Source organism: Limulus polyphemus, unplaced genomic scaffold (assembly GCF_000517525.1).
Source record: "Limulus polyphemus unplaced genomic scaffold, Limulus_polyphemus-2.1.2 Scaffold2512, whole genome shotgun sequence".
NCBI lineage: Eukaryota > Metazoa > Arthropoda > Merostomata > Xiphosura > Limulidae > Limulus > Limulus polyphemus.
In genome coordinates this window covers 38,923-64,016 of record NW_013668122.1, presented here as the reverse complement: position 1 = coordinate 64,016, position 25,094 = coordinate 38,923, and the positions used below count along the sequence as shown (strand labels likewise).

The window sequence follows — 25,094 nt, the reverse complement described above, 5'->3', positions numbered from 1 at the left end:
CCCTTACCCTCATCTACTTAAGTAGTAACCTTTTCAAAGAGTGTCAAAAGATTTATAAAGCAAGATTTTCCCTTAGTGAAACCATGTAGACTATTCATTAAAATTCTAAACTTTGTTAAATGACTTTGCAAATCCTCTTTTATCAGACTTTCCAAAGTTTTTTCCCACAACTAAGTTGAGACTAATACTAATAGGCCTATAATTACTGGGACAATTGTTATCACCTCCCTTAAATAGAAGAGAAATATTAGCCAACTTTCAATCCTCTGGCACCTGCACACTATTCAAGGACTTGCAAAAAATAGTCAAAAATTGGCTCATATATCCAAATCCTTAATCTCCTTCAAAAGCCTTATTGAAATATTATCTGGCCTAGAAGACTTATTGTTCTTTAAACTTCCCAATTTTGTCTTATCAAGCTCAGAATTAATGTGATCATCTTGTTTCTATCTATCAACTGTTCAAGATGAGGAATACTTCTTAAAACTTCATTAGTAAAAACTGATGAAAAAAGTAGAACTTAATAACCCAGCTATCTCATAATCATCAGATACAAGCCTTCCTTTATCATCCCCAAAGGTCCTACCCCCATCATAACATTTGGTATAGCTCAATTAACAAAAAACATTTGATAAGGTACTTTTCAAAAGATTAGCTAAGAACATATAGGTGGTAGTGGGAGGGGGGTTATTGGAAAAGACTAGTAAACCGATTTTAGGATGGTTTGAAGAGAGAAAGAGGATGTTGAGGCAATCAAGAATGTATTTGATCAATTGTTTTTATGGAAAAATATGTGGTAAATGGCATTTAGTTATAGCAAGTTCAAGATAATGCATTTGGGTTCTTACTTCATATCATAATTTGGTTCACACATTTAATATAGACAGGAACGTACACAATAGCATGATAAAAAAAAACTAATAGAATTTTAGGGTATATTTATGGACACAATGATTATAACTCAAAAGAGATGATTATCTTGTTAATATAAAACACTAGTTAGACCTCAGTTGGAATACTGTATGTAATTTTGGTTTCTGTCTTAAAGAGGATATTGATTTATTGGAGAGGGTTCAGAGGAGAGCTACTAGAATGATTCCCAGTTTCCAGGCAATCCAGTTAACTAGTCTTAAGTACACCAAGTATACAGTCTTTCCATTATCCAGATAACAGGATCATGTACTCAAAAAAAAAATTACTAGGATTTCCATTTGGGAATCCATATTAACTCTCTTTTGTGAAAATATATTTCAGTAAATGATTTTATAAAGCTTCTTTAAGCTCAAATGTCCATGCGCATTAATTCAATGCATCTTTGTATATGGTTTGTTTTATTGCATTGCAAAAAGAAACTACTGGATGAAATATTTTGAATCTTGTGATGAACTTTCTACATTTTATGTAGCTTCTATAAATTAAATATTTATATACAAGCTGATGTACCCATCCTTTGTCCAGGTTATGAACTTAAGAAATGTAGGGGTGGATGCTATGATAAATAACGCAAAAATCCTAACTCTCACACAATATATTTATAGCATAACATATTACAGTATTCATTATTACCTCACCAAAAGTTTTGTATAAGATTTAAGAATTCAATATGTGTGTATTTTAAACATGATGTACACTGTGTGATGGTCAGGGTGGCTTTTTATAAGAGGTAGCAGCTAACGTAGTGGTGGTAGGGGTGCTTTCTGTTACCTTCTTTCAACACTTAGCTCTTAATGTCCTTCCACAGTGTTTCACATGATTAATTAATAGACGCTCAATGACCGCAGAAGTGTCTTATGGGCTGAAGTAGAGAGGTCATGGATCAAAGTAGGAAGTGGGTATAACTCAAAAAATAGATCTTCCTATCAGCCTCACAATGGCTGTTGGATTCAATTGAGTTTATGTATTACTGCAATAATGGTGGCCATTTTGTTTCATTGTGTTCCTCCACTATTTGAGATATATAAGATGTTTGTGGGCCCTCACCCCAAACTTCATGTATGTTGTGTTATAGAAAATCTTAATATTTTTTTTGTGTAAGGGTGTGGTGCCATCTGTGAATGTACCTAACTTATGTCAAAGATAATAAATGCTTAATAACAACAATAATTGAGTTAGAGGGGGTTGTGAACCCCCCATTAACATTCCCCTTGTTCCAAAGTATCATCCCACAAGTTTGGTTGAGATTGGCCCAGCAATCTAGAAGTAGTTAAATAATGGACATACAGGCAGACAAAGAGGTTTTTGTGCTATATATATATAAACACACGCACACATTTGTATGGAATTGCAGCTTTGAAAATAGATTTCATTTTATGTTTCTTTTAAGAAACAAATAAAATTGCTTACCTTTGTTGATTTTGATTACTGATTTTTATTTCTTCCTACATTATTTAAAGTTTTTATATTTTAATACTAAATATTCTGCCTTTGTTTTCATTTGAAAAACACTGCATACAGTTGAATTATGTTTATGATCACTGGTGCATAATATAAATACATTTTTACCTTACTGAAAGTACAAGCAAGCCTATTTTTTTTTAATTGGTAATCAAGAGGTCTCATTTAATATATATAATAAGCCTTAAATCAGTTTTATACACCTTTCTCTATATATATGTATATGTTTGTATGTATTTTTACATTTCATTAATTTTCTTTACGCATTGAAGCATATTTTTATGTTGATAAGGCCTAATGTAAACATGGTATAAAACATGCGACTTGCCATCTCATGTTATAAGCAGATTATGATACTACTATTAAACATTTTCATCTTTATTACACCTTTAACCCTTTCACAACTGGTGCTCCTTTAAACAAGTCACTGTATTACATTCAAAATTTAATTAAACACCTTTACTATCAATGAATATGAATAAATTTAATATTATAATGTATGTTTTGATTCAAAGTTTTATTTTATCCAAGTTTTAATTCTTTTATTTCAAAATATACCTTTAAAAAGTACTTAAAACTTCAAATGTATTGTCACGTGACCAATGAGGTATGAAAATTCTGTGCTTTGGCTTTCTGTATCTTCAATAATACAATGGTAGTTGACTAGAGGTATGTCTTGACAATAAGATGCTTACATAACTTTTTGACTTGTACATTTCAAAGTTTTCTGAATGAATATTTAAAACAAATAATAAATTTTTTTCAGCCCCTGACAAGTGCCACTTCAACTTTCAACAGATTTGTTTGAGCTCTATAACCTACATGTACATTTTACATACACATGTGTATAGCCATTGGAAAGATATCATTTTACACTATAATCTAACAATGGTTATTTTGAAATTGGTGTGCTGTTGTCCTAGCAGGATCAGGATATATGTAACTGACTGTAATATTCTTGGCTGCTTCATCAACTATAACACTTACAGTTGTATCTTACATAAATATGTTATAGTTAGAGATACAGTTTAAATTGTATTAAGGTCTTACACTTGTATTTTAGTTAATTACTTTGTATCCATACTCAAGGCTTATGATATTATGCTCTGAATGAAATTTTCGCTGAATGGTTGCTTGTCTCCCAAAAAACTAATATGTCATGAGGGCACCATTGACTTGTGTTGTGATGAATAATAAGTGGTAAAGGACAAGAAAAGAAAAGAAAATATTAAAAATCAACTGTATGTGAAAAGGAAAAGACCTGAAATATTTAACAAAAGAAAAATATTTAAAGATATTTTACAAAAAATTAAAAGATAAATATTTTTTCTATTTCCTAATTTTAATTATTTCATTGCATTGTATGGTGATGATAATAGCCACAGTTAGTGATATGGTAGAGAAAATAAAATATAAACATTTCCCTTAAAAAACTTTTGATATCCATTTAGGCACTTCTAGAGGTTATGCAAATAAAATATGAAAACTATAAGATGAAGAAAAGTAATTTTATACATAAAATAAAAATCACCTTGCACTCAATTTGTTAATAGTTTGAATGCAAGTAACTACAATAGAAAAATAACATCCCTTTAGTAAAAACAATTATAATAACATCATTCTTTGTGTACAAGATACTTATGATCTTTACCAAATCTTACCAGTATTTGAGAAGATACATTAAGAAATCTCAGAGCTACTGCATGTATTGTTGTACAAGTGAAATACATGACTCAAGTCTGCAAATTGTACACAGAATTTTATTTTTTAAGTGTTTCTAAAGAGTTTGTATTCATTTTAAATAGAACTTTGGTGATTTGATGTTCCATCTGGTCTGTCAGTAAGACATTTCATCATAGAATCAAATTCAGCTGAAAGCTACACTTTCAAAAAAAGTAATGTCTTTCACTGATATTTTTCCAGTGTCTTCCTAAAGGTTAAAAATTTCTGGCCAAAGTAAGAGTTCTTTTCACCAGTTTTTGTAAAACTTGCAACTATAGAGTTTTCTATTGCTGATCAAAAACTTGATAAAATATTTACTGAAACACTCATCAACCTGTATCTTTGCATCAAGTCCTTCCAGTTGTATATTCCAGAGTTGGAACAAATTGTATGCAGGTTTACTTCTGTTGAAGAAGGCCAAACATGATTCACCATATGCACTGTTTATTTTTTGAGAATAATATAACTGTGGTTGGTAGAGTTAGTCCCGATGTGATAATGATGCTGCAGAATTTTTCAGAAAAATATCTCGTTTATTATAGTTGCAGGAAAATTGTATCTTTTGTTTGCAAGATTTCTTTGCTGTGGTAAGTCCTTTGGTGTTTGTATCTTCAGTGTCAACAGGGAAATTGATATATCTGTGGGGTATTAATGACTGTTTAATCATGTACCTTTCCACAGTCACTTAGTCTAGGTCAGGATATATTTTAGTTTCAACTTTATCAAGGTTAACTAGATATGTATGGCACAGTAATCTTTATGCTTAGGTTAGGTATTTGTTCTTGAGTTAGTTCTCATTTGTTCATATATTTATAAGCCAGACTTCATACTTCATCTAGCTGTGTAAGATACATATGAGAAAAAAAATCTTCTACTCTGTCTGAGCAATAAATTTTGTACTGCAGATTTTTTACCTGTTATCTTCAGCTTCTTTTTTTTATCATGTAGTATATAATCTGTAACTAGCTCTCACCAAGACATGACAAATTTCTTTAATCAACTAATAGTTAAAAAATACCAAATGAATTTTGTCCAAAACTGTAAATAAAGTTTTCAGTTTTATACTTTCATCTATATGAAAAGCTTAATTATGATTCAATTGTTACTTAAAAAACTTGTAAAATTTCTAGAAAAACAGTTTTTACAATGTGACCATTAGAATAGAATGTTAATGACCAAGAGGTATTTTTAATAGAGAATTGGACATAAGTAATACATATAGGCAGATACCACTAATCTACATCATACATGTGATGTAGTGTGTTTTGTTTGGTAAGTGTTAGAATTGCAAATGAGAAAGGGAATTTGAATGTGAATATTTGTAAGAATTTGCAACTCTCTGTAGAGATATTAGCTGTAGTAAAGGAAGCAGTTGAAGGAATCATAATTTTAAAATGTTTGTAGAATATTGCGATAAAGGTTTGGTCTCCTTAGTATCGCAAGTATTTTAGTTTGTTGGAGATAAATTTATATGCAAATGATTCCGAGAGTAGTCTAAAAGACACAAATTAGACACTTTAGTTATCATTCATGTGTCACATGGGAAGTAGTAGTAGTAATATTTGATCCAAATGTTCTAAATGGTTTATTGTGAAGTGTTTAACCTTAATAAGTTAATTTCTACATAGTTTTATGAAATATTTTGTCCTTGGTATTTATTTCTCAACTAGATATGGGTATAGAATGAAATAATATAAGAAAAGCAAGTATAAAATAGATATATAATAAAATTATCATTCAGAGACAACATTGTTAAGAAAATAGTTTAGTACAGTAATATTCATTATATATTTATACATTGACAATTGACATATTGCCCCTATCTCTGTCTATTTTAAAACAATTATAACTGTTAGAAAGTGTAAAATACAATCTATACAGAAGACTAAATGGTACTGTTCTTTGTAAACTAGTATATACGTTTTACCACTTGTTACTAAATGTTTATTTGTCCTAAATGTCATCAAATGAATCAGCTGGCAATTGGTCTTACATTGATTAAATTCAGTTAATCTGAACCTCTGCTAGCATACTATGGGCTAGTAATAAATATCTCAGTTTTCTACTCAATGAAAGAAACAAGAATACCAGTATCAGTGACTGCCCCTTGTTTGGGTGAGTGATCATTCTGCAGAATCATCAGATGAAAATCATCAAAATATCAAGAAGAAAAATAGCTTGTACATTTTCCAGTGTTATGCATAAATGTGGGACAAATGAACAGATAAAGTACACTTAGAACACAATTCTACAAAAGAAGCTTCACACAAGAATTGTGTATTATTACATATAGAAGTTAAATAAACTGCTTGTTACAACCTGTTTGATTTTTTGGTAAGTCAAACTTTAAAGTGGTTATTGAAATGCAAGAAGTCATCTTACTATACAGATGGTCCATTATGTCTGCATCTGTATTATCATCCATCACTAAAAAGTTGGGTGGCTTGATTATTGGAATGTTTGTATGGTAACTGGAAACTGTCCAACAGTATACATGAACTATTTTGTTTGAGGACTTTTGCCCGAGAATTATATTATAAAGTTGGCTGGCTCGATTACTTTAATTTTTTTGTATGGTGACTTGAAGCTACCCAATAGTGTACAAGGGCTATTTTATTTTAGGATTTTTGCATGAAAATGGTAATAAAAAAAAAAAGCCTGAAATAATGCACTTTTTTCATTTTTCATAGATATTTGATTTCTATCATTCACAGTTGACTGACTCAATTACTGTAATGTCTGATTATTTATATGGTAACTAGAAACTTTCTAATGGTATAAATTGGCTATGTTGTTTTATGATTTTTTCCCAAGAAAGAAGGTTAAAAAACACCCTCAAATATTGCACATTTCCACATTTTTATACATTTTTGGCTTCCATCACCATAGTTGGCTAGCTTAGTTACCATAATTTTTTGTATGGTAAGTTGAAATTACCTGACATTATACGTGGGCTATTTTGTTTAAGTATTTTTTCCCAAAAAAGATGGGTAAAAAGACCCTGAAATAATGCACATTTCCATTTTTTCTTTTTATAGACTTTTGGTTTTGAGTTAAAAACACAAGTACTTAATCATTTAAATGATTCAGTTATTACCTTCCACAAAGCAATGTATGTAATTAGTATATCTTGAAGTTATTAGGGATTTAATAACAAAAGAAAGAAGGAGACATTATCTAATTGTCCTTTATACAGTTTTTGATTCCTTAATGGATACTCTCAGCAGGATCACTTTTTAATTATTCCTACATAAATCACATTGTATCACTTATAATTTATCTTAAGCCTAATTCACAATCATGTAGAAGATAATGCATCTTATTTTGAAAAATTTTGCCACTTTAGAACACATACTTTCTCCTTGGTTGTGATGTCACACTTTTGTTTCCAGAAGATATTAATAGGCCATCATTAGTGATTATCTGTTGTTTTGTTTGAAAAAACAATTATAATATTGTATCATTTGATAAAACTATGGATGAGTTTATGAAAAAAATGAATAAACTTGACCTAATATTAGTCCAAAACAGGAAATTTCTAGCAACAATCTAGCAACAAGGTTTTATTAATTTTTGGTATACTTTTAGTTTAATATTTTTGTTCTTTGGGTAAATACCTTCATAAATTTGTTTAAAATTTAAATTGCACATAATATTTGTAACAATATTATAATTGAGAAATGATAACTATAAAGTTACACCATGTGCTTTTAAGTGCCTTTTTTTCACTGTATTAAAATGTATTTTTACAGAATTAAATGCTAAGGATCCTGAGTTGGATAAGCAAATAAATATAGGATTTTATCGACCAATTTCTCCACGTAGAAAACAAATAAAAGAAAGGCTAGCTATACGAAAACAATTAAAAGAAGATGTGGTATTAGCTGAACAAGCAAGGACAAGAACTCGTGAGTCTTAAGTTCATTGAAATGTTTTTTAGTGTCTTTATTCATCAGAATTTACAGAAGATGCTTTTGACACATAAATTGGAATGTATTTCTAAAAACATGTTCATTATAGAAAAAAAACAATTATGATTATTTGAGTACATACTGCTTTGTGATGTCAAAGCGATCTATAGGTTGTTCGTATGACATTACAATAAGACTTAATTTTTAACAAATATTTCTTTGTTGGTCCTACACAGGTTTCCAGTAAGAAGAATATAACAGCATCTCAATCACACACTTTGTGTGGCACATGACTCTCTCAGAGAGGAATTTTGGACAATACTAGAGGCAGGGTGGAAAAAAAATCAAGAAATTGGATTTTTCTGTTTAAATCATTTTTTCTGTACTTTGGTTTAAACACAAGATCTTCATATTAAAAATATCTATTTTTTCTTTAAACCATTTTATTATGTAAGTACAGTGACTGTTACATATCTAATGATTCATTTTATCATCTTTTTCACCAGTGTTCAATGCTTTTAAAAGAATTACAAGTTTAGCTGCCTTCTCTTTTCCCAGTCTGTTCTGCACTTCTGACTGAACTAATCCAAATGCACCAAAAACTGTTCCAGTCCTGCTGTTAATGTAAATGCAGGTAAGAGCTGGGAAGCAACATCAAGTACTGCTGGACTGATTTCATTTTTTAATGATTTCCACCAGTCAATTGCTGAAACATCCTTAAAGGCAGTTTTCGATATTGTACATTACCTCTCTCACATAAATAGCTATTCTCGTTCAGAGCTATATACAAAAACAAGAGTGTGGTGCACACTTTTGATGCATGTGACTCCCTCTATTTGATTCTACTGAACTATCACTTCTTGTTTGGCAGTACTCACATTAAGACATTTTTATTGTGTTCTTCGAATTTGTTTGACTTCGTGATTTTTTGTTGTTATTATTCAGAAGTGGATTTTTTTTGTTTGTCAACAGTAACCGACTTTTCAGATAACTTATTTTCCCATTTTTAATTTTTTTTATCAAACAATTGTGTTTGATTTTCATTTTTACACAATGAATTCCAAAATTCAAGTTTGGAGGTCATACCTTCTACTAGCACACTCACCCATGCAGGTGAGGGTGACACGTCTTTGGATTTATTGGCTATCATCTGCTGTGAGATTGATCGTTATACAAATTAACCTATTTCTCCTGATCTTGCCTCTATTCCTCCTGAACGAGGATTTTAACAGCCTTTTTCCTCCACCTGATTTTTGCTATGTCTTCCTATGCCCCTGCTGCAGAATCAGCTAGGTCTAATATGGCTTTTTTAGACATGATTAGGCACGTTTGATTCTTTGGCTCTTGCCTTACATATTTAGTTTCTCTGTTGTTGGGATCTCCTGGGGAGGGGTGCAGCCTTAGCTCAGGTTCGTTTCCCACCTACTTATCTCCAGGACTTATGTATGGCCCATTTTCTTCAGTGATATTTTTTTAGTAATATTCCTGAGACTTTGGAATCCTATGTGAAGTCGGTGAAACAGCAAACTACCCTTTCTTCTTTAGTGGATTCTTTGTTGCATACTTAGCCTAGACATGCCCCTATTACTGTTTCCCTTTCAGCTCCTTCTCAGCCTTTACCTGTTCCTCCCTCCAGGGGTTCCTCATTTTGTTGTTTTATATGATGCAGATGGACACCTTGGCAACAGTACTGGTGAATACCTGGTGGGTTCAGGTCCAGTGGAGGTTTGCTTGTCTGATTTTGTTCCTCTTTGGCAACTTTTTGCCACAGCTCTGTGGGTTATTCAGGTATTATCTGAAGGACTTGTCATCCAATTTCTTTCCCCTCTTCCATTATATCAGATACCCATTTCCTTTCCATTGCCTTGTGATCTTACCACCAGTCAGCATCTGTTCAAGGCAGTACAAATCTTCTCTCCCAGCAGGCCATCGAACCTGTTAATCATCGTTCTTCACATTTATTTCAGGTTGTTTGTAGTACCCAAGAAAACCAGGGACTGATTGCCTGTGATTGATTTGTCCTGCCTCAATCAATTTTTGGTTCTAAATCGATATACCATGGAGTCTTTTGTCACCCTCAGGTGCAGATAACAACTAAAGACACCATCAAGAAGTTATGGGATCATCAGATCAACCAGTAATTAAAACATACCTTCCCCTGAAGATAATATAGAAGAATTAAAAGTTTTAGTTAGACAGCTAGTCATACAGAATGGAGGAAGTATATCACATGACAGTAGGTATTTCAAGTGTAACTTGAAAGAATAAAATCCTGTATGGGATAAAAACTTCTTCCAAAATATGTCAGAAAAAGGGAACTGTTTTAAGTGTGAGTAACATTGTCATTACAGTTGAGACTGTGAGGGATCAACAACAAATAAGAGGAACCAGGCATCAGAAAAACAAAAATTAGCTGGATTTAAGGGGCAAATTTCACCTAAGAATATTCCATCTGCCCCAAATGAGATAAGTTCATTATTTAAAGAAACTAATCCATGACTCCATGGGTTTATTGATGGGAAGTCTTGTAGTATGTTGATCAATACTGTTTCTACAGCTACATAGTTTGACCTGATTTGGTAAAAAAAGGTAGGAAATTTTCTCCACAGATGAAGAAAGAAGATGGATTGATGTGAACAGTAAGTGGACATAAAGTTTCAGCAAGAGAACAATTAGAATTTACCCTTACTGTAGGAAACTTCTCTGTGCCTCTTGATGTGTGGGTAATTGACATCAAGGAAGAGTGAATATTGGAAACTGACTTCTTGCAGAGACATGGATGCAAGGGTAGGCTAGCTTAAAATAGATTCACAGTTAACTACACCAGAGGTTGAACTTCTAGTAACAACAAGGAAGGCATTCATTGTATCACCAAGAAGTGAAACACTCATACCAGGATCTATTAGGAATAAACTTGCATCTAGTGACTAGATTATAGTAGAACCAAACACTACAATGTGTCCTAATGAATTAATGGTTGGAAAAATTATTTTGGGTCTGAAAAATGAAAATGTCATCTTTAGAGCAATGAATGCAACAAACCATACAATTGAAGTCTGGATAAGACACTGGAAAATGTGAAACTATACATGTAGTAATTCCACATCAAAGAATATCAGAAGTAGTCATCTTTGAGGCAAAATGTAAGAGTCTGATGTCCATGTCACCACATATGATCATGTTTATCTGATGACCATGTATCATGATAGTAATCCTGCAGTCTAGTTTCCAGTAGGTTCTGCCATAAATCTATCATAAACAAAGCACATTATTGTTCCCACTGTGCTTTCCTTAACAGATTTAATGGAGAAGGATGGTGTTTCCCAGGATCTATTTCAACAGTTCAGCGCTTGAAAGATATGTCTCTTTGTGGAATAGCATTAATATCTATTTCTTGGTGAAGACATACTCTGTTGGCCTTGTTTCCTTTTTCACTATATTGCTTACTGTTGCCTGAGGTATGTGGATAGCTTTTGGCACTGACCTTTATGCTTGTGAATTCTTACCTGTTATAAGACACCACACTGTGCTTTCTACAGCTGTGGTACAACTTGATGCAGGTAAATGTCTGGATGGTCCTGGTGCCCCAAGTTGATCCATATTATTTTGTTTTCTATAGTGATTAAGAATGAGGGATGTCCCTATATTGGAAGTACTAAATTCCTAATCTGAATATATGAATATTTTGTGTCAGAAAGTGCTGTTATATTCCCTGCCCAAAGCTGATTAGTTTTTGTTGTCATCACACTATCTACAAAACACTAAACAATGTTCAAATGTAGTTCTGACATTTGATGTTCCACCATGTCTTTATATTGGCTATGATATACATGTGATTTGCTAATTTGTATATTCAAAATCATTGTAATATAATCTATTCAGTCTTCTGTGATTATAAAAATAACTTGTAACTGAAAGCACTAAAATGTAAAGTTTGCCCTAACAATTAATTGAGCTATTTTGCTACTGATGCTATAACCTGAAAGGTATTTACTTGGAAAAATGTCAATATTACTTGTGTATATACAGTATCTGGTATGAATCTATAAGTATTACCCATCTGATTTGTTTTATTTAGTTAGAATTTCATTAGAAGAAGTTAAAGAGGAATGGAAAAATACAGTAGGGCCTCACCATGTTAGAGAGGTAGCAGAACATTATGGGATTTTTCAGGATTTATTTGATCATGCCTACTTTACACCTTACGTAATGCTGGACGTGTTTTTTGATTATGATGACAAATATGTCACTCCAGTACATAGAGGAAACATCATCTATCCATCAGAGGTAAAAACTTGTAAAATGTTGCCAACAAAGTTTTAGTTTTACTACTTGGAGGTTTTGGCTTATTTTAAAACTGTTTCAAATTGTTTTACTAGAACATTTAACTCTAATAAAAAAGAAAAGCTACAGCAAATATGTTTTAGGTGAGCCATATGCTCATGTTGTTCAAGAATAATATTTTATTAGAAATTTACTAATGCACAAATAGGGTTCAAACTTCAAAAATTATTTTATTTCTGATTTGTTTTGTTTTTTAAATTTAAACTACAGGCAGTGAAAGAACCCACAGTAGCATATAATGCTGAGAAAGATTCTTTGTGGACATTAGTATTAACCAATCCAGATGGTCATCTTCTAGATGGTCAATCAGAGTATCTTCATTGGTTTGTGTAAGTACATATTATGTAGCTATTGCTGTTTGATGAATATGTCACATATTGTAATGAAAAGCATGTTTCCTCATCAAATTAAAATTAATAATTTCATACATCTTGGTATAATAAGTTGTAACATTGTAATTCTTATTCTTTCAAAAAGTTACAAGTTCTGTTTTAAGATTTAAAGAAAAATATAAAGGATAAAATTTTGAATTTAGTATTTTAAATATGTGTCAGTGTATATCTAACTTTGAATTTCTGTGAAAACCAGACAGCAATTTTGGAAAGTGGGAAGAAATGTCAGAGATATGTACATTGCTCTCTACATAAGATAGTTGCTACTATTTTGCCACATAATTCACCACACCAAAAGGTGAAGAAAGCACAGAAAATTAATTTAGCAGGATAGTTGAATACCTTCAAAGTGTCTTTAGGACTAAATGAGTTGCTTGAATATAAAAACTACAACTGGTTGTTGCCAGCTTATTATAAAAAAGTTTTGTATGTTTTGTTACATAAATATTTAAGATTTATTTGTACTGTTTCAATTAGGATGATGCAGAAGATTTAAATTTAATGTACTGTTATTGTTAAAATGAATAAATGGACAGGTACCTTGATTTTTTTGAATGAAGTTAGTCACTACTATTATTTTTTATTTTTCTTCAGAGGAAACATAAAAGGAAATGATTTAACTACTGGAAATGTAGTGTTTCATTACCTACAGCCTTTCCCTCCACGTGGAACTGGATACCATCGCTATGTATTTATTTTGTATAAACAGGAGGGAAAAATTGATTATTCATTAAAGAAACAACCTTTTCCATGGTAAATTGTGATTTTCATAACTAAAAAGTAATTCTAGTTATGCAGTTTATACTCTTGTTTATTAGTTTTAACAAGTATAAAGTGTTTCATCTGGTGAAGTGAAAAACTCATTAGATTTGTTGAATATTAGGAAAGATTATGCTCAGTTATTGCTGCTTTTTTATTACATCTCTCTTCATCTTGTATCAATTTCAAATCAGAGATATACCATACCCTTCCCCCTACTCTAGCCTGTTGCATTCCTGAATGTCCATATAGCATTCGTCTACGCGTGCGTGCCAGATGTTCACTCAAAGTCATCGATAATTCTTACAACTAATCCACCTACAGACTATTCAGTTATAGTGTTGATTTTGTGGACCTAAAAAAGGATGTTAAGATGCTTAATTTTTTCTTTCCCATGGTTTCTGATAATCGAGATCACTGTACATTTGGGCCAATATGGTAATAGTTTGGGTGTAATGTTTATCTGCCAGTAAGTAGTCCAATTTAATGTGATGTTTATCACATTTATTAGGCCTAATCATTGTCCTCTTTTGTGGTATTAAACATTTAAAACTGTTGAAGCAATAGAAACTAATAGTCCAAATTTTCAAATCTCTCTTTTGTCTACCACTAGTCACTATCAACTGTACTACACTTTGGGCAGTGACTTATGGTGGAAAAAAGAGAGATCTTAAGTGCTATTTTTTACATTCTCTATTTCAAATCTTTCTGATTGACTACTTAAGAGCAAAGAAGTAAAAATAATTAGTCAAGCATTTTATTTAGCATGATTGTTAGGCCTATTAGTGTCCTACAGTAGTTTTGTACACTAAAACCAATAGCAGTAATAGAATTATAATGCACAGAAAAAAATATCATGATATATATATATGACAGTTTCATCACCAGGAAATACCCAGATTTTCTATGGTTAAAACATTAACATTACATTACATACACTTGTAATTTTTTTAAGTTAAAGTTATATTTTGGTTTGAGTTGTTGGTTACATACAGTATGTGACTATTGTAATTTTTATCCTCAGTTGTAATGTTTTGAAGTACTAAGGAATTTAGATTTGGTCATTTGAGCTGAAAATTGTGCACATTTAATTTTGTTCTTTAATTTAAAACTTTCAAAACTATGTATGTTAAGTGAACAAGATATAAGGAATTTTTATGTTTGTGTATAACTGTGATTTTAAAATAAGTTCTTGGTATTAATGTTTATTTCTTGTATTCATTGTAGCCATAGCCTTAAGGCTAGGACATTTAAAACCTTCGATTTCTACAAAGCTCATCAAGATCAGTTAACTCCGGCTGGAATGGCATTCTTTCAGTCAACTTGGGATCAAAGCTTGACAGATTTCTTTCACAATATGCTTCGTAAGTAAAGTATCAATTATTTCACAAGAAAAACCTTTTTTACATCAGCTTATGTATTTATTTAAAATTATACACACATATTTCTGACAGATATTTTTAGTTACTTTCAACTTTCACTGTACAGTGAGTATGGGTAACAATACAGTTACACATTGTAAAAACATTTTTCATTCACTTTTAATGTTCAAATGAAAATTAAACAATACTTAAAAGTTCACCATATGTGAAAAGAAATATCAAGCTTTACAATTTTTTGCTAATGACATTTGCATTTTATATGAAAATGCACTTATTAGTTTTATGATTTCTAACATTTATTTCATATTGAGCCCAGTATGGGTGCCAAGTAAAGACCATGTGGGTTAATTGTGAATTTAGTGCTAAAATATCTCTCATAATTAATCCTTCATGCATAGGTCAATTGGACAAAGCCCATATTAGAGAATTAGTGTTTACTGTAAATTTTAAAATTCTGAAACAATTTCTTACCTCTGAACACAGAATAGCTATATCTCTCGTGTGTCTGCCTATGAAACTTGCATGCCACTAGCCTTGAGCTAAGTCCCATCTAAAATTCATATGTTAAATGTAAGCTGCTCTGGTACATCAAGACATCATCATGCAACAATAGCCTTCCACAAATATGAGGATGACACAGCCTCCATGCTCAGCAACCCCACTTAAACACTTATTCTTCTCCTTGGCATTAACTTGAACAGAGTTAATTTTTCAAGTCTGTGTTCAATTTACTGGACATTTTCTTTTGCTCTTGTCTTGTTTGTATTAAGCCTTCACCTCTTTGTCTGCGAGCTGTGGAATGTATGGTCACTGTGGTTTGCACTTTTCATTTTCATTTTGCATGTGAAGTTTTTGAGGACTCTGGCTTTCCAGGAATCATTCATTCCTTTATGGTCTACACACATATGCCTCCTCTAATGAACTTGACAAGACCAATGGAATCTTTCTTCAGATCTATTGGCCTTGATTGTGAATCTCTATTCTCCTCATCTTGAGGACTTGTCTTGGTGGCTAGATTGTGTAAATACCATGATTGGCATTGCCTTACCCCCCCCCCCCAACCAACTCTCCATCTCTCTCACCAGACTGCTTTCCGCCCACAGTGTGGTCTCTCCACCCCTATGTTTTTCATTGGTTTTGCTCTCGATTGAACACGTATGTCATGGATGCCTTTGCCTCTCCTCTCAACTCCAGGTTCCTCTCTTCTGATTCCCAGTTCATCTTTTGGCTCTGGCTATTGATGCTCTCAGCTAGGACTGAATGCCTATCCTCCTCTTTGACTCCTTCCTCAGGCCTTGATATGCAGCACTCCTTGTCAGGTTAATTATTGTTGATGCCTCTTTGGGCAGCTTATTTGTGGTTTCCTCTACTTTAACTAGCATCCAGACCCTCCCTTCCTCTATCCAGTGTCCCCTCTCTATTGCTTCTACCTCACACATCCCTTTTTCATCCAGGGATATTACTCTTTATGGGGAATTTGTCTAGTCCATCACCCTTAGGGGAAGACTCCAATTATGTAACCTACTTCTAATCCTATTCCTGTTGTCCTTCAACTTTGTCTTTCTGTTGACAAAAGTGCACACTGTTGAGTTGGGGTGTTCTGCATGACCAATTGAGGTATCCTTATGGTATAAATAATTATTCAATTGCCTAATCACAAACATACCATTCCAGGGACTATCATGGAAGAAGTTGGCACCAGGGAAGAAACTGCCCACTTCTTTGGCTCACTCATGCCAGCTTTTAAAATAGGGTTTCCCAGTCACCTATTGCACTGTGTCCAGTAAAAAATCTTTCTGGCAGGTGTTGAATATGGGATCTGGGCAGTTTTCTGGGTTTCCCCAACACGAATATTCCCCTCCTCCTTCAAGTGGAGCATAGGAGACCCTTACCACTTACCAGTTCCTAACCACTAGGGTGGTAGACCTTGGATAGTTCCTCAATGATTGGGCTCAACACAATACAGTGAGAAGTAGAATGGTGGTGACACTGTCAGTGTAGTGCAGGTCATCCAGCTGGTGTGCCCTTGTCTTGCAGCCTTAGTTTTTCCAGTTGAGGTGAGCACACCCTGCACAGTCAGATCGAGCTTTAATCAGACTACACTTATTGACTTGCCAATCACTTGTATGAAAATGCTCAGATGGTCATGTTTTCATTCCACCCATCCCTGTGACACTTGGGGCTTTACATTCTGGGTAAAGAGTATACTCTGGTCAAGACTAAATGTAGTCTCCCACGGGTGTGTCCTTATGGAACCCTTATCCTCGGATGTCACACTACATGGGCTTTCCTTTAGGGCACTTTCTGAAGGGAGGTCATCTAGGTTCAGCCTTTCACTGGTTCTTCCAGTGATTCAACATTAGATTCTAGCTATTGTGTGTGTAAGAGTGAAGTACCACCTCAGAAGTTAACATTTTCCTAATCTGAAAATGTATTTCCAATAGATACCATTACACATTCCCACCCAACCTTCCCCATTTCTGGTGCACTTTCTTCTTGCCTTATCTAAGAATGAAATTATTTCGAGTGCAAGTGCTGAAAGGGAGTTATAGTGCATCGGGTTGTGTTACCCTTCTATTGGTGGAGAGCTATTGTTGCATGATGATGATATCATGCACCAGTGCAGTTCATGAATTTTAGGTGGGAGTTAACTAGTAACATGCAAGTTTCATAGACAGATGAGTGAGAGAAATAACTATCCTGTGTGTAGAGGTGGGTATCTATCAAAAATACAGTTTCTGATTAGGAAAACATTAACTTTCAAATGTACTAAACATAACTTCATGAAATTTGGTAACCTTTTAGTAAACATTACAAGTATTTCTACTAAAGGTTTGTCTCTGAATTTACTTTAGTCAGTTTGACTCAGACTAGGACAAATCCAAGTGCAAGGTGACTTTCATGTTAAGAATAAAAATATCTTTTCCACCTTACAGTTTTTATATTTCATTTATGTAACCTCCGGAACCTTCTAAATGAATATCACCTTTTTTTCAATAAAACTATATTTTATCTGTTATTTTTTCTACCCTAACAGTATAGGGGCTAGATCAATTTTACCGAACTTGTAACCACCACAAAATATTATACAAATTAAATCTAAGTTAACCTTTTTTCTTTCTAGAATGACTGCTGATTGTAACAAAAAATTAGAACTATTTATTCTAAACAAACTCAGACTCATAACAGTTTACATTTATTTTATTGCTCTTTGGATCATGTCTACCTACTAAATATGCATAGAATGAGAAATCACCCAGTGAGCAAATAGCTCAAGTTAAAGTAAACAAAATGTTGAATTATGTTACATACATGCAGCTCACATGCATAATTTGGTAAGAAATTGTTTTATTTAATTTGTGTTTTCTTAACTAACTTCATAACTTTCTACTTTTCTATTAACTTTTATAATGGTAAATATAAAATATGTATAAAGAACAATATATTTACTAGTTACATGTAGGTAGGTCTTGTATGTTTTTGCACTTGATGTCTTCATAAAGATTAAACCTTATTTTTGGTACAGTTGTTCTTAGTATTTTATGGAATTTTTATTTATTCAGTTTAGAACACAAAATAATAACATGCAAGAGGAATACAATGTCTTCTAACTGTTGTTATACATCTGGTTTTCTAATTAAATATTAAGGTATTAAAATAATGTGTAGGCCAAATAATTCAAAATCTGTCATCAAGACAAGCTAGCATTATATTTAATTCAGTAAAGTAAAATATTCTATTTCTTTTGGTTATAAATAATGTCAGAGAGAATTAATGACAAACTTAGAAAGGTGTGGCATGTGGGTTTGTCTTTATCGTTTATATTTCTCCTACTAAAGATGATTGGAGGCTGTAAAATGAATTATGTCTCAGCAATATCTGTACTATAAGTTTGTAAATTATATTAAAACTCAGAAGCTCAAATGGTGTGGAAAGAATGTTTAAATGGGCAATTTGGAACAAACAAGTGTCACGTGATACATGAAATTTAAAATTGAGAATTTAGTTAAATATTTCCTTTTGAAATCAAGAAATTAAAACTTGCATTAAAATTTGATTTTTTAACTACATTTTGATGCCAAGTTTATTGACATGAATTGATGAGAAAGTTTTTAACTAAAGTTTGAATGTAATTTTGTAAAACATTGACCCCTCAACCATACACATAGGATTAAATTTTGCCTTATCATATTACTTAAAAGACACTACACGTCACCAGATACTCACTATAGTTGCTTATTAAATGTGTAGATAGTAACAAGACTATGTTTAGACTCTTTTATTTTTAGCTGTTAATACAGGAATACAAAATATTTGTAGAATGGTTAACTTAATTTCATTAGTGATTAAAAACACAGTACACAAAATAGGCATCAAGATTTCATCCACTGTTCTATGCAGCATGGCAAGCATCCTTTAACCACAGATGCATGTTTAGGCTGTGTTGGTGTGTCATCCAGTTACACATTGTCTTGTTCCCTATATATAATTGGGACCTTCAGTCTGTTTTGATGAAGGTTTTTCATAATAATAGATTTGCATTAATTTTTGACTTATTTTTCACAGGCATTTATAGTGTGCGAATGCACTTACGTGTCTATAGCAGAAAAAGTGCCAAAATTTTGGAGCTATTTACACCTATGTTAGCAATCAAATTCAACTAAAACCGGAACAGGTAATCAAAAGTGGAAGTGTTATAGGAGAAAAAGTGGAATTAGACTCGTGTAACTTATGAAATTTAGAGAAATTGAGCATGACTGACTGACACTTGGCTTTTATGATTATGATTGTGATGACTTTTATAATTTTTTATGATAATGTGATTAACGACAGTAAAAAGATTATAATTTAAAAGAAAGAACTTAAATATATTGAAAAATTTTATTTTAGCTTAAACAATGGGCTAACTATTGTTATACACTGGTGCATCAATTATCTACTGTTTCTGTTAGCTGTAATTTTTTGCTTTCCCTGACCAGTGTGGATAATTGAGACACCAATGTATATTTATTTACTTTCACAGCAACAATGCATGCTAGTGATCACATGATATCAACAACCACTTGATAACACTGCCTGAACTAACTGCTTTTAGTCCTGCCTGAGTTTAAACCTGCGCACTGATTGGTTGAATTGAGAAAAAAGAAGAAAAACAAAATGGTGTGAATTTAGTAACGTGGTGTGCAACCACAGCACTTCATTCCTGAAAAAACATGAATTGCTGAATATGCAATTAATATCCTAGAAACAAAGTTTGATTTAGAATTCAAAGAATACAAAAGTAGTTCCTGACTCCCAAGAGTCCAGAATTTTTCTAGATTCAAGTTCTATTTAGCACTTCTTTATGCACGAATAAAATGGGAGAAAATACTAGGTGCCACGATGAAATTTTTAGTTGCTATGGTGATCTGGAGCCCAGGATTTGTTGAGGCCTGTATTAAATGATCTTTACACACACAATCAAAGTTTTCACACTGTTTATGAGAGTCAGGCACGATCTGAGACAAGGTGCAGCTGAACTTGCTTCATATTTTTAGTTGTGGGTGTATTATAAAAGTGACAAACAATTCCAATACTTGATTCAAAGAATTAGGGACAGCTATGTTTGAGCCCAGAAGGTTTTCTGACCTGGTCATTTGGCCCATGCACACACATGAAGTACCTCTTACATTGAAAATTCAAGTTACTTCTACTTATGAATGTCAATAAATCAGTACATTTACATTGAACATTCCAATTATTGCTGCTTATGAATGTCAATAAATAAGTACACATTTTCTTTGTACAAAGTAATTTAAAAGAAAAAAAATTTCTTATTTATGTGCATTTATGTATTAAGGTTCTAGTGTACAGCTATGAACTACTAGTTTGCAAGTGCTCATAGATGGATACTTTTGTAATGGTTAACTTTTTTGTTTATTTGTTATGCATTATTTGAATGCAAGTCTAGTATTTCTTACCTAATGATTTCTTTATCGAAGTGTGTGATTATTCATTGTATATGAAGGACTGGATGTGATGTTTAATGCATTAATAAATGTAGTTTAAATGAAGCCAATGTACGAAGTTTCAGTTAGATTTTAATCTTATTTCAGTATAATTATGAAAACAATTTAGTATGTATAGAAATAAACTAAATCAGATTATGTTAATAAATTCCAAATATGTATAATGTGCAAATAGAGAAAAATATTTTCAGATATTACAAGGTTAGAAAAACCTTTAGAATGCCCTAAGTTTGATGGAACAAATTCACTAATGTATAATCTTGATAGATGAGAACAAGTTTCATTTTCTCTAGTAAAGAAAATGCAAGTACTGAAAATCTGTTTTACCTTTCAACATGGGGATTTTTAGGTAGTCGTTTAACCCTATGTATACACATAGATTGAAAGTGCATATTCGTGACCTTTTGGGAATTAGAAATTTATGTAGTTCATATCATATTTTTTACATAGGAATAAAAAGTCCTGATAACCTTATATGATACTTTTTCCTTTGTTTGGTTCTTAAGGAAAACTTGTATTTAAGGTAGTCGTTTAACCCTATGTATACACATACGTTGAAAGTGCATATTCACGACCTTTTTACAGAGCTACATTCAAAATTTAGCTTCTTTATTATCAATGCATTTCAATAAACTTGACCTCAAAACAGTTTATAATTCAAATTTTAATGTCATAAATGTTTCAATTCTTAATTTCAAAAGAAAATATTTAAATAAATCTCAGTCTTCATTTATATATATTGGGTGATACTTCTTTGCTATGAATTGCCCATTTTAGAATTTCATTTTACTTCTATGTTATTTCCTAAGTTCCTGAAGACTTACATCATTATGTGTTAGTTATCCCCAAGCTAAAATGAAAATCTATAGCTACTGTTCTTTCTTTAATGAGTTATGTGCAATAAATTGTAACTCACATGCCACTAGCATACGCTGTCTTTAAAAAACGTCAGTAATTCCCTCTGACATGTGCTGTTGGATTAATCAGTAGAAAGAGGTTTTAATTTACCCCTTTTCTTCAGAGGTTAGCTTGTTCTCACAATATGTTTTGAGTTATTCTGAGTCAATTTCATGAGTTTGCAATTGATGAAATTGCCTTGAGCAGGTAAAGAAATTATATCAATACACATATAACTTAGTTAGAAACCCAGTTAAATTATAGTAGTTTTAAGATTTGTTATGTTGCATGTTAATATTTTGTGTTCTAAGTTGCATATTTAAACATAAATAATAATTAAATACTAACAACATTCCTACTAAAAACATTGGGTTAACTTTTGTACAAGACCCACATTTAAGTACTAATTTTTTATTTTTTTTTCAAAAATGGGGCCAAAGGCTGCCTGGAAGGGTCACCTGTTTTAACCACAATATACAGTAATGTGTTGTCTGTCAGTCAGTGAGTAGACACTGAAATGATGTCACATAAAGGATGGTTAATGTTGTAATTTGTGCTGTCATGAAATCAGTAAGATGTGTATTCCATGAATCAGGAAAAGAATTATGCACAGCATGACATATGAACTTGAAAAGCAAGAAATAAAAATATTTGTTATTCTTAATTTTGGTTTTATTTACTCTTTAAAGAGAACACTTTTGGGGAACCTATGCAAATATGTATTTTTTATTTGTTGTTACAAAAGTACCTAAATTTAAAAATTGGAAAATTATTAGGTTAGATAAAAATTAAGTAAATGAAAATACTCAATAGCATGAGCATATCTTGCAAGAAGAGCATATTGTAATTTGTTTGAGCATGCTGATAGTTTGATGCTGTGTTTATGTAACACTTTCCTGTTGTAATGATTCACATTAGTGGTGCTAATCTAAGTAGCAGTAAATCAGAATGACTGGGAGATATGAACTGTATTAGCTTTGGTTATAAGAATAAATAATGTGTAATGTCTGTAACAACATGCACAAATCCTAGAAAGAAAAAAAGAGAAACTTCTATGTATTTTGTATATTTTTGTGGTGGTTACAAGGTTAGTCAAATCATCAAGTCAGTATACAATGTTAAAGTAGAGAAAATAACAGATTAAATATAGTTTTGCTGAGAAAAACTTTTGATGTTCATTTAAGAAATTCTAGATCTAATAAAAATTAAATTTGTAAATTGAAAGATGAAAAAAGCATTTTTAGTCTTAAAATAAAAATCACCTTGCACTCAGACTAGTAAGAGCCTTAACCAGATTTTGACCATCAATTCACAGACAAACTTAATGCATTAGGTTTTGCTGCAAATTGATGTGTGCTCAGGTTAAATGATTAACTACCTGTAACGTATCTTTCCAGAAATGAGAGAGCCAGTCTATGAATATTGTCACGAAACACGTTACATCAAACCTCAGGTTAAGTACCCTCATAGGGAAGCTTTTAATCTGTGAGTATCTTTATCAGAATTTGATGGCTTAATTCTCAGAGCTGACCAAATAGTTATTACAATAATTTATAAAGATGTTTTTGTTAGAATTTTAGATAAAAATTTAGGTTAACCAAATTTTATACTTAAAAGTTTTTAAATTGTTTTTTTTTTTGTATATTTTGATCCTAAACTTTATTTTAAATTTTCCTTTTTTAAAGCAGAAGTGCAAGAGTAGGTACTTTTAATCTTTCTTAGTGTGTGTTTAACACACAGATGATTTGTAGTAGTTATTCCACATTATTATTAATTTAGTTCTTGTTGGTATTCTAGTATTATAAGTAATCAACAAATAAAAAAAGAAACATCAAGGTATTAAAACTGTGTGCATACATTTTATAAATAACTTCTAAAGTAATGCTTTGAGCCACTTGAACTGTTTATTTAGATACCTTGATTGTTACCGGGATCCTAAAGATATGCGAAAGGAAGTGCTGCTGAAGAGACTTAAAATGATTGATCCATTCAAAAATGAGCTACCTGCCTCTAAGTATCCTAATATTTACAAACTGGATAAAGATCTTCCTACTTGGAAAAAGAAAGAAATATGGAAAGAGCGAAATCGATTTGGAAAGTACAGAGACTTGCGGCCTTTCACCATATACCCAGAACCAGATCTAGAGAGAATAGAACGTGGAATGAAAGCTTGGTTTGAAGAAAGTGACTAAAGCTACAGTGACAAAATATGTTAAATTAATATGTAAATATATATGTGTGTGTGTGTGTATCACTGTATTATTTACAGAGTAAAACATGAAAAATTAAAGAGATTCCAAAACTTTTTCTCATTCTTGTGGACCTACCTTATCGAAGTTAGAACACTGTTAGGTTTTTCTAAGTTCCCAGTTAGTAAGGGTATAATGATACATTTGTGCTATACTGTGTGTAAACTATACACAAATATTTGTATGATCAGGTCTTTATGTGCAACCAGAACAATTTATGAATAAGCAACATGTTGAAGGTACGCAGAAGTAGTCAATACGACATGGAAAATTCACACAGTAAATAATTTGTTAAATATGTAATTATATATATATATACTTAATTTCATATTTAAATTAGCTCTTAATTTAACCCTTCTGTAACTAGTTTAGAAAATATATTTCATTAAATTTCATTTCAATATTTTCATGCAGGTATTCTGCTTGTAGCTCTGACATTCTCATAAGTCAGATGTCATAAACATACATTAATCCACTTGTTTAGGTAAATGTTACAATCTACAGTAGCTTTCCCATAGAAGCTGGTACAAATTTAACCCCGTGTCTACTCCATGGAGTGGAATAAGCTTGTTTCAAAGGGTAATACAGGTACCTATACAAATTAGTATGAATTTTGGATTCTTTCTCTTGTATATTCCATTTATAAGAATTGCACTAGTTTGTATGATTTGGGAACTCTCTTTCTTATATATTTATCAATTGGAATAGTTCTAATAGGTTATCTAAGGACAGTGGGATACAATACACCACTAGGGCCATGGTCTGCTTTGAAAGTGTAATATTTCTTTATTCTTTGCATTGTCCTTGTTCTGTGTGTATGTATTTCAAATCCTTTCGTTGTTCAGTAGCTAGCAGGAAGTCCTTGTATAAAAGAAGAAGCCAGCCAGTAGGTAAATGACATATATTATTCTGAGTAAAGATTTTGTCATTTATGTCATTTGTTTTCCATTTATATCTATACACCTGGAAAAAGTTAAGCACCCCCATGTTTTTTCAAGTGATTCAGATTCGACGTTCTTGTGACTGATTATAAATT

General features: G+C 32.0%; 1 protein-coding gene across 1 annotated transcript in view; it reads left to right on the top strand.

Annotated features, from left to right (window-relative positions):
- The window catches only part of LOC106467164 (39S ribosomal protein L38, mitochondrial-like), a 29,681-nt gene extending 5,567 nt beyond the window's left edge, over window positions 1–24,114 (top strand). Inside the window, exons 2-8 of the mRNA XM_013927485.2 lie at window positions 7,869–8,024; window positions 12,106–12,314; window positions 12,582–12,700; window positions 13,358–13,516; window positions 14,750–14,886; window positions 23,207–23,294; window positions 23,722–24,114. Of these exons, the coding sequence (XP_013782939.1) occupies window positions 7,869–8,024; window positions 12,106–12,314; window positions 12,582–12,700; window positions 13,358–13,516; window positions 14,750–14,886; window positions 23,207–23,294; window positions 23,722–24,001 (1,148 nt within the window). The 3' untranslated portion in view covers window positions 24,002–24,114. The remainder of the gene's footprint in view (window positions 1–7,868; window positions 8,025–12,105; window positions 12,315–12,581; window positions 12,701–13,357; window positions 13,517–14,749; window positions 14,887–23,206; window positions 23,295–23,721) is intronic.
- Window positions 24,115–25,094: the final 980 nt, after the last annotated feature.